At 49.3% G+C, this 10504-nt stretch overlaps 2 protein-coding genes across 3 annotated transcripts in view; both read right to left on the reverse strand.

Annotated features, from left to right (window-relative positions):
• Positions 1-7939, reverse strand: part of mtmr11 (myotubularin related protein 11) — a 32374-nt gene extending 24435 nt beyond the window's left edge. For both annotated transcript variants that reach the window (XM_031891326.1, XM_012969524.3), the window contains exon 1: positions 7555-7939. In XM_031891326.1, coding sequence (XP_031747186.1) covers positions 7555-7562 — 8 coding nt within the window. In that variant the 5' untranslated portion in view covers positions 7563-7939. The remainder of the gene's footprint in view (positions 1-7554) is intronic.
• A 492-nt stretch (positions 7940-8431) lies between these two features.
• On the reverse strand, positions 8432-9553 carry LOC116406836 (fibroin heavy chain-like). Its single transcript, XM_031891800.1, has one exon. The coding sequence runs from the start codon at positions 9551-9553 to the stop codon at positions 8432-8434; it is 1122 nt and encodes a 373-aa protein (XP_031747660.1).
• Between the last annotated feature and the right edge of the window lie 951 nt (positions 9554-10504).

Here is a 10504-nt window from a genome sequence, read left to right on the forward strand (position 1 = left end):
GTGCCCCGCTGGTACATGGGATATATAAGTGCCCCGCGGGTACATGGGATATATAAGTGCCCCGCTGGTACATGGGATATATAAGTGCCCCGCTGGTATGGGATAAGCCCCGGTACATGGGATATATAAGTGCCCCGCGGGTACATGGGATATATAAGTGCCCCGCGGGTACATGGGATATATAAGTGCCCCGCGGGTACATGGGATATATAAGTGCCCCGCGGGTACATGGGATATATAAGTGCCCCGCTGGTACATGGGATATATAAGTGCCCCGCTGGTACATGGGATATATAAGTGCCCCGCGGGTACATGGATATATAAGTGCCCCGCGGGTACATGGGATATATAAGTGCCCCGCGGGTACATGGGATATATAAGTGCCCCGCGGGTACATGGAATATATAAGTGCCCCGCGGGTACATGGGATATATAAGTGCCCCGCGGGTACATGGGATATATAAGTGCCCCGCGGGTACATGGGATATATAAGTGCCCCGCGGGTACATGGGATATATAAGTGCCCCGCGGGTACATGGGATATATAAGTGCCCCGCGGGTACATGGGATATATAAGTGCCCCGTGGGTACATGGGATATATAAGTGCCCCGTGGGTACATGGGATATATAAGTGCCCCGCTGGTACATGGGATATATAAGTGCCCCGTGGGTACATGGGATATATAAGTGCCCCGCTGGTACATGGGATATATAAGTGCCCCGTGGGTACATGGGATATATAAGTGCCCCGCGGGTACATGGGATATATAAGTGCCCCGCTGGTACATGGGATATATAAGTGCCCCGCGGGTACATGGGATATATAAGTGCCCCGCTGGTACATGGGATATATAAGTGCCCCGCTGGTACATGGGATATATAAGTGCCCCGCGGGTACATGGGATATATAAGTGCCCCGCTGGTACATGGGATATATAAGTGCCCCGCTGGTACATGGGATATATAAGTGCCCCGCTGGTACATGGGATATATAAGTGCCCCGTGGGTACATGGGATATATAAGTGCCCCGTGGGTACATGGGATATATAAGTGCCCCGCTGGTACATGAGATATAAACTCCCCACAATCTCAGTGTAAATAGAAGCCGTATCTGCTCCAGTTCCTATAGGTACAGTTATATGAGGCAGGCCGTGACACGCCAACTACATAAGACACGCCTTAACCCTTTGCTCTCCAGCGTGTATGTTCCCCTGCACTATAGGCGCCTGATACTAAAGCTTGTTATCCTTTGTGACTGTACCATGTGGGCATTGCCCAGCTGCCCCTGATGCCTTCTACCATTCTCAACTTTAATAATACCCAGGATGGGGCAAAGTCATGAAAAGATTCAATCAATAGTGACTGGTAGATTTAGGGAACTACTGGGAATGCACTAGTGTAACCCTTTATTGCCAGGGTCGGACTGGGTGTGCAAGGCCCACCGGGGCTGCTGCCTCAGGGCCCCTGCAACCCCTAGTGGGCCCCATGCCTGGCCTTTATGCTCCCGCAGGGGCCCCCACCACCCGTCCAAGCTTATCAGGGGAGGGAGACCAACTGCTTGGGGGAGGCCCTGTGGGGATTGGGTCTGGGCCGCAGGGGCCCACCGTGTTTTTTCCCAGTGCCCCGTCGGCCCAGTCCCACCCTAGTGTGCTTGCTCAACCTGACTTTCTTCCCTAATGCCAATGGCCCAGCCATGCCGGGTGTCAGTAGCGCACTGCAAATAGAAGTAGCAGGAGAGATCTGTCAGTGACTCACAGCATGGGTGGGTGGAAAAATAAAGTTAGGTTGAGGAACTCACAATTAAATTGTTTAATACATAAAAATAAAACTAATGGGAATGGAAACCTAAATGATTAAGGTTTAATTGCAATGCAAGACCATTTTTGGACAGTTTGGCTGCATTAAATAATATATATTCCTTGTTGTTTGGGTCAGTTTGACAGTAAAGGGATCTGTGCCTTTAAGAGAAGAGGTGTATTGTGCCCAACAATGTGAAGTAGGGAAGGGCCGGGGCCGCGGGGCTACACCAGACAATGACAGAGTGAGCCGGCACATACCATTAGCACCATCCCCAGCTCTGTGCTGCCAAACACAACAATGCGGCCTCTCGGCGCTCTGCTCCCCCCCGCTGAGCATTGGCATTTCCCATAAGTACTGAGGCCTATGAATAAGCAAATGATAGGCCTGGTGGCTGCCGGGCTGGCACATTAACCCTGGCACCTAGTATTAAACTTCTCCTGTCAGCAAATCCTGCCATTCCCCGGTGCCACAATCAGTATGTGTGTGTGTGCCATGCCCAATCAGAATCCAGAAAAGGTGACATAGGGGTAAGGGTTATACCATGCAACATACATGTACAGTATATAGGCACTGTGTATGGATCAACTCACTGAATATATGAGCTTGGCCTATAGAGTGCAGCATATATCTCTTGCTGGCTGAAGATGGCCTATAGAGTGCAGCATATATCTCTTGCTGGCTGAAGATGGCCTATAGAGTGCAGCATATATCTCTTGCTGGCTGAAGATGGCCTATAGAGTGCAGCATATAGAGCCTGCTGGCTGAAGATGGCCTATAGAGTGCAGCATATATCTCTTGCTGGCTGAAGATGGCCTATAGAGTGCAGCATATAGTGCCTGCTGGCTGAAGATGGCCTATAGAGTGCAGCATATATCTCTTGCTGGCTGAAGATGGCCTATAGAGTGCAGCATATATCTCTTGCTGGCTGAAGATGGCCTATAGAGTGCAGCATATAGTGCCTGCTGGCTGAAGATGGCCTATAGAGTGCAGCATATAGCGCCTGCTGGCTGAAGATGGCCTATAGAGTGCAGCATATATCTCTTGCTGGCTGAAGATGGCCTATAGAGTGCAGCATATAGTGCCTGCTGGCTGAAGATGGCCTATAGAGTGCAGTATATAGTGCCTGCTGGCTGGAGATGGCCTATAGAGTGCAGCATATAGCCCCTGCTGGCTGAAGATGGCCTATAGAGTGCAGCATATAGTGCCTGCTGGCTGGAGATGGCCTATAGAGTGCAGCATATAGTGCCTGCTGGCTGGAGATGGCCTATAGAGTGCAGCATATAGCGCCTGCTGGCTGAAGATGGCCTATAGAGTGCAGCATATAGTGCCTGCTGGCTGGAGATGGCCTATAGAGTGCAGTATATAGCACCTGCTGGCTGAAGATGGCCTATAGAGTGCAGTATATAGCGCCTGCTGGCTGAAGATGGCCTATAGAGTGCAGCATATAGCCCCTGCTGGCTGAAGATGGCCTATAGAGTGCAGCATATAGTGCCTGCTGGCTGAAGATGGCCTATAGAGTGCAGCATATAGCCCCTGCTGGCTGGAGATGGCCTATAGAGTGCAGCATATAGTGCCTGCTGGCTGGAGATGGCCTATAGAGTGCAGCATATAGTGCCTGCTGGCTGGAGATGGCCTATAGAGTGCAGCATATAGTGCCTGCTGGCTGGAGATGGCCTATAGAGTGCAGCATATAGCGCCTGCTGGCTGAAGATGGCCTATAAAGTGCAGCATATAGCCCCTGCTGGCTGAAGATGGCCTATAGAGTGCAGCATATAGAGCCTGCTGGCTGATGATGGTATTGTAGCTGGAGTACCACTACTGTACCCACAAGTCAGGCCAGGTACAACTATAACCTAGATCTGTTACAACAGTGCAGTGGTGCTTTACTGCACTGATTCCCACTGACCATGGAGTCAGTGTTGCAATGTATGTGCCAGTTCCACATCAGTAAGAAACACACTCATTGGTCAGGGATAGACATTATGAGAAGGTACCCACTGTGAGACACCAGCAACCTGTTACCCAGACTGAGACCCCAGCAACCCGTTACCAGTTTGAATCCCATAGTCAGACCCAAGCAACATGTTACCAGTTTGAATCCAAGACTCAGACACACCTGTTACCCAGACTGAGACCCCAGCAACCTTTAACTAGTTTGAATCCCAGACTGAGACCCCAGCAACCTGTTACCAGTTTGAATCCCAGCCTAAGACCCCAGCAACCTGTTACCAGTTTGAATCCAAGACTCAAGACACACCTGTTACCCAGACTGAGACCCCAGCAACCTGTTACCAGTTTGAATCCCAGACTGAGACCCCAGCAACCTGTTACCAGTTTGAATCCAAGACTCAAGACACACCTGTTACCCAGACTGAGACCCCAGCAACCTGTTACCAGTTTGAATCCCAGACTGAGACCCCAGCAACCTGTTACCAGTTTGAATCCAAGACTCAAGACACACCTGTTACCCAGACTGAGACCCCAGCAACCTGTTACCAGTTTGAATCCCAGACTGAGACCCCAGCAACCTGTTACCAGTTTGAATCCCAGACTCAGACCCAAGCAACCTGTTACCAGTTTGAATCCCAGACTGAGACCCCAGCAACCTGTTACCAGTTTGAATCCCAGACTCAGACCCAAGCAACCTGTTACCAGTTTGAATCCCAGACTGAGACCCCAGCAACCTGTTACCAGTTTGAATCCCAGACTCAGACCCAAGCAACCTGTTACCAGTTTGAATCCCAGACTGAGATCCCAGCAACCTGTTACCAGTGAATCCCAAGACTGAGACCCAAGCAACCTGTTACCAGTTTGAATCCCAGACTCAGACCCAAGCAACCTGTTACCAGTTTGAATCCCAGACTGAGATCCCAGCAACCTGTTACCAGTGAATCCCAGACTGAGACCCCAGCAACCTGTTACCAGTTTGAATCCCAGACTCAGACCCAAGCAACCTGTTACCAGTTTGAATCCCAGACTGAGACCCAAGCAACCTGTTACCAGTTTGAATCCCAGACTCAGACCCAAGCAACCTGTTACCAGTTTGAATCCCAGACTGAGATCCCAGCAACCTGTTACCAGTTTGAATCCCAGACTCAGACCCCAGCAACCTGTTACCAGTTTGAATCCCAGACTGAGACCCCAGCAACCTGTTACCAGTTTGAATCCCAGACTCAGACCCAAGCAACCTGTTACCAGTTTGAATCCCAGACTGAGATCCCAGCAACCTGTTACCAGTTTGAATCCCAGACTGAGATCCCAGCAACCTTTTACCAGTTTGAATCCCAGACTCAGACCCAAGCAACCTGTTACCAGTTTGAATCCCAGACTCAGACCCAAGCAACCTGTTACCAGTTTGAATCCCAGACTCAGACCCAAGCAACCTGTTACCAGTTTGAATCCCAGACTGAGATCCCAGCAACCTGTTACCAGTTTGAATCCCAGACTGAGACCCCAGCAACCTGTTACCAGTTTGAATCCCAGACTCAGACCCAAGCAACCTGTTACCAGTTTGAATCCCAGACTCAGACCCAAGCAACCTGTTACCAGTTTGAATCCCAGACTCAGACCCAAGCAACCTGTTACCAGTTTGAATCCCAGACTCAGACCCAAGCAACCTGTTACCAGTTTGAATCCCAGACTCAGACCCAAGCAACCTGTTACCAGTTTGAATCCCAGACTCAGACCCAAGCAACCTGTTACCAGTTTGAATCCCAGACTCAGACCCCAGCAACCTGTTACCAGTTAGAATCCCAGACTGAGACCCTAGCAACCTGTTACCAGTTTGAATCCCAGACTCAGACCCAAGCAACCTGTTACCAGTTTGAATCCCAGACTCAGACCCCAGCAACCTGTTACCAGTTTGAATCCCAGACTGAGACCCTAGCAACCTGTTACCAGTTTGAATCCCAGACTCAGACCCAAGCAACCTGTTACCAGTTTGAATCCCAGACTCTAGCAGCAGTTTAAATCACAAACTAGAAAACCAAATAGCGGTTTAATTCCAGATTAACACCCAACAACCTGTTAGCAGATTGTATGACAGATTGTGACCAGTTACTTTAAATCCCTACAGCCAGATAATAGTTTAAATCCCAAATTTAGACCCTAGCAACCAGATTACCAATTCAATGCCATTCTAAAACCCTAAAAACTAAATACTGAGACCCTAGCAACCCCATAGTAGTTTAGAATAGATTGCAAGCTAATACTGTACCAATCTGATAGCAAATTTAATCCCACATTCAGGCCACAGCAATCAGACAGTCCCTGAGCAGTTTTAATGTCAAACTGAGAGCCTAAAAACCAGGTAGCCGCAGAAATCCAAGAGTGTGTCCCTAGCAACCAAAAGGCAGTTTAAACCTCAGACTGAGGCCCTAGCAGCTGGTGAGAAAATTAAATCTCAGACTATGACCCTGGCATCCTATTAGCCCTTCCCACCCAGGCCTGAGACTTTAGGAATCAGATAACAGCCCAAATCCCACTCTGAGACCCCAGCAACCAGACAGCAGTGTAAATCCCAGACTGAGACCCTAGCGACCTATAAACAGATTCATCCCCAACAGGAGACTTTAAGAATCAAATTGCAGCTCAAAAGCCCCACTGAGACCCCAGCAACCAGACAGCAGTTTTAAATCAAACAGAGACCCAAGCAAATATATAGCAGTTTAAATCCCAGACTGCAACCCTACCAACCAGATAGTTTAAATCACAAACTGACACCATAGCAGCAAGTTCAAACTGCATACTAAGACCCTAGCAACCAAACAGAAGTTTACATCCTAAACTGAGACCCTAGCAACCAAACAGTAGTGTAAACAGCATACTAACACCCTAACAACCAGATAGAAGTTTAAATCCCAAACTGAAACCCTAGCTACCAGATAATTTAAATCCCAAACTGACATATAGCAAAAAAGACAGCAGTTTAAACAGCATGCTAAGACCCTAGCAACCACACAGTAGTGTAAACAGCATAATTAGACCCTAGCAACCAGATAGAAGTTTAAATCCCAGACTGAGACCCTAGCTACCAGATAATTTAAATCCCAAACTGACACATAGCAAAAAGACAGCAGTTTAAACAGCATGCTAAGACCCTAGCAACCAGACAGAAGTTTAAATCCCAAACTGAGACCCTAGCAACTACACAGTAGTGTAAACAGCATGCTAAGACCCTAGCAACCAGACAGAAGTTTACATCCCAAACTGAGACCCTAGCAACCACACAGTAGTATAAACAGCACAGTAAGACCCTACCAACCAGACAGAAGTTTAAATCTCAGACTTAGACCCTAGCTACCAGATAATTTAAATCTCAAACAGACACCATAGCAACAAGAAAGCAGTTTAGATACCCATAGCAACCAGATAGAAGTTTAACTCCTAAACTGAGACCCTAGCAACCAGACAACAGTCGAAACAGCATACTAAGACTTTAGCAACCAGAGAAAATTCAAAATTATAACTGAAACCTTAGCAACCATGGCATCCGACCCAAAACTACCTAAAAGGAAGAAGAATATTAAACGCCAGAGAGCTGCTGTAAGAGACATATTTTTGTGAGTGAATTTAGCATGAAATCTAATGATTCATTCTTTCCCCGAGCAGTTGCAAGAAGCTGCTCTACAGATGCAACCACATCCCCTGAAATCCCACCGTGGTGCTGCCGTACACACTCACTGTCATCTGTAAACACCCAGCTCCCTGCCCTGAGCCAAAGAGCAGAGAGGGAGAGGCAGCGAGGGCTTACCGGGGCATCTTGGGGGTCCTGCTTGAGGGTGAAGGAGGTCATGGACCTGGGGAGCATTCTGAGCCGGAGATGCACAGCCAACAGCAGGGAGACACAGGGAGGCTGGGGGAAAGTTAAAGAAGAAGGGGGGGTGGTTGCTAAATCCTCTGCGCTGCTTCCATGGTGAGAGTATAAAGGCGACTTTGTTCTGAGTCTGGGGGCACAAATAAAGGCAGCGGGGGGGCAGCTGTAGAGTCCAGAGCACAACAGATGGGTGCTGCAGGCTGCACGGGGGCTTCTCATTGGCTGTCCCTCCCCCCTGTCAGTAAGGATCTGGCCCCCATACAGGGCTTCAGCCTCTGTGTGTCCTGCACCGTCTGCTCTCCATAATGAGACTGACACACAGCAGGGACATGCTCCTGCCTCTCTTAAAGGGCAAGGCGCCCGCACAATGTTACACTTGTAACCGAGATGCTGCGAACCTTAGCAACCCCGCCTGCTCCCTGCGGCTGCTGCCAGTTTAACCCTGTCACTACTGAGCTCAGCATTCCCGACAATCCATATTTTATTGTTAACCCCTAGTTGACCAAAGAGTCTATAGAACAACAACCACAAAAGATATTATATAGTTTAAAAAAAATTTATATATATATATATATTATTAACCCTTTAGTTGCCAGACACACCAGAAAAGACTTGAGAAAGTTTGCTCCTGTTACTTTTTTATGGATTTTTGGCCATATAATCTAGCATGTATATATATATATTTATAATGACTTAACAGTAATCTTTGTTGGGTTAATAAGAAGCAGGTCAGTAATGTGGAGTTTGCCCTGCTTGTGACTACTCAGCTATTACAGGGGACTTTGTCCTGCTGCTTCCCTTACCCTGACAAACATCACGGTGTTTCATAATGCTCTGGGCTTCTAGGGCAATCAGTCAGATATATCCTTCCTATAGCCAGCCATTTCTTCCCCGTAGCCAGCCATATCCTTCCCCATAGCCAGCCATATCCTTCCCCATAGCCAGCCATATCCTTCCAATAGCCAGCCATATCCTCCCCGTAGCCAGCCATATCCTCCCCACTGCCAGCCATATCCTCCCCACTGCCAGCCATATCCTCCCCGTAGCCAGCCATATCCTCCCCACTGCCAGCCATATCCTCCCCGTAGCCAGCCATATCCTCCCCACTGCCAGCCATATCCTCCCCGTAGCCAGCCATATCCTCCCCACTGCCAGCCATATCCTCCCCACTGCCAGCCATAACCTCCCCGTAGCCAGCCATATCCTCCCCACTGCCAGCCATATCATCCCCGTAGTCAGCCATATCCTCCTCGTAGCCAGCCATATCCTCCCCACTGCCAGCCATAACCTCCCCACTGCCAGCCATATCCTCCCCACTGCCAGCCATAACCTCCCCACTGCCAGCCATATCCTCCCCACTGCCAGCCATATCCTCCCCACTGCCAGCCATATCATCCCCGTAGCCAGCCATATCATCCCCGTAGCCATCCATATCCTCCCCACTGCCATCCATATCCTCCCCACTGCCAGCCATAACCTCCCCACTGCCAGCCATAACCTCTCCACTGCCAGCCATATCCTCCCCACTGCCAGCCATATCCTCCCCACTGCCAGCCATATCCTTTCCGTAGCCAGCCATATCCTCCCCACTGCCAGCCATATCCTCCCCACTGCCAGCCATAACCTCCCCGTAGCCAGCCATATCCTCCCCACTGCCAGCCATATCATCCCCGTAGTCAGCCATATCCTCCTCGTAGCCAGCCATATCCTCCCCACTGCCAGCCATAACCTCCCCACTGCCAGCCATATCCTCCCCACTGCCAGCCATAACCTCCCCACTGCCAGCCATATCCTCCCCACTGCCAGCCATAACCTCCCCACTGCCAGCCATGACCTCCCCACTGGCAGCCATAACCTCTCCACTGCCAGCCATATCCTCCTCACTGCCAGCCATAACCTCCCCACTGCCAGCCATATCCTCCTCACTGTCAGCCATATCCTCCCTACAGCCAGCCCTGGGGTTTCAGGCACATTGAGGCCTGAATTGTACCTACAGCAGCTAGAGGGGAAAAATGCTAGAAAAGGCCAAAGGTGAGAGCATCAGGTCACAATTTGGGCTACAGATAAAGGAATGTTAACGTGGAGATGCTAAATGAGAGGGAATGAGCCGCCCGCCCCGTCAGCAAATACTGATGCCTTCAGCTTCTCCTGCCCCACAAACAGAAACACTGTTAACAATGCAGGGAAAATCCATCACCCTCTGTATCCTACAGTTACCCTTCCAACACTTTCCCCTGTCTCTGCCCCTATATATTAGGTACCTACCTAGTGCTACCAACCCCTATTTCTGTAGGGAAATGAGAGCAGGGCAGGCAGTAACCCTTCCAACACTTTCCCCTGTCTCTGCCCCTATATATTAGGTACCTACCTAGTGCTACCAACCCCTATTTCTGTAGGGAAATGAGAGCAGGGCAGGCAGTAACCCTTCCAACACTTTCCCCTGTCTCTGCCTCTATATATTAGGTACCTACCTAGTGCTACCAACCCCTATTTCTGTAGGGAAATGAGAGCAGGGCAGGCAGTAACACTTCCAACACTTTCCCCTGTCTCTGCCCCTATATATTAGGTACCTACCTAGTGCTACCAACCCCTATTTCTGTAGGGAAATGAGAGCAGGGCAGGCAGTAACCCTCTTGTTTCTGCCCCTATAAATACTGTATATTTTGGTTTTCTTTTGGCTTCTTTAATTCACCTGCAACAACAAAGAAAATCTGTTACAATAAAGAGCTTTTCTTCCCTAACACTGAAACTATTTCAAGAAAGGGAGGGGTTGGGGCATTTTATTTGGGTGAAACAACCTCTCCGCTAGGGACACACCCAGAAAAAGCAGGTGCCTGTCAGCTGACACTCAGTGACAATCTGTATCAGGTTGCATTATGGTTAGTGA

The sequence above is a fragment of the Xenopus tropicalis genome, chromosome 8 (genome assembly GCF_000004195.4).
Source record: "Xenopus tropicalis strain Nigerian chromosome 8, UCB_Xtro_10.0, whole genome shotgun sequence".
In the NCBI taxonomy this organism is placed as follows: domain Eukaryota; kingdom Metazoa; phylum Chordata; class Amphibia; order Anura; family Pipidae; genus Xenopus; species Xenopus tropicalis.

Bases quoted from the DNA above. Each gene is read 5' to 3' on its own strand.
- LOC116406836 (XM_031891800.1), bottom strand. From the start codon at position 9,553: ATGGCTGACAGTGAGGAGGATATGGCTGGCAGTGGGGAGGTTATGGCT.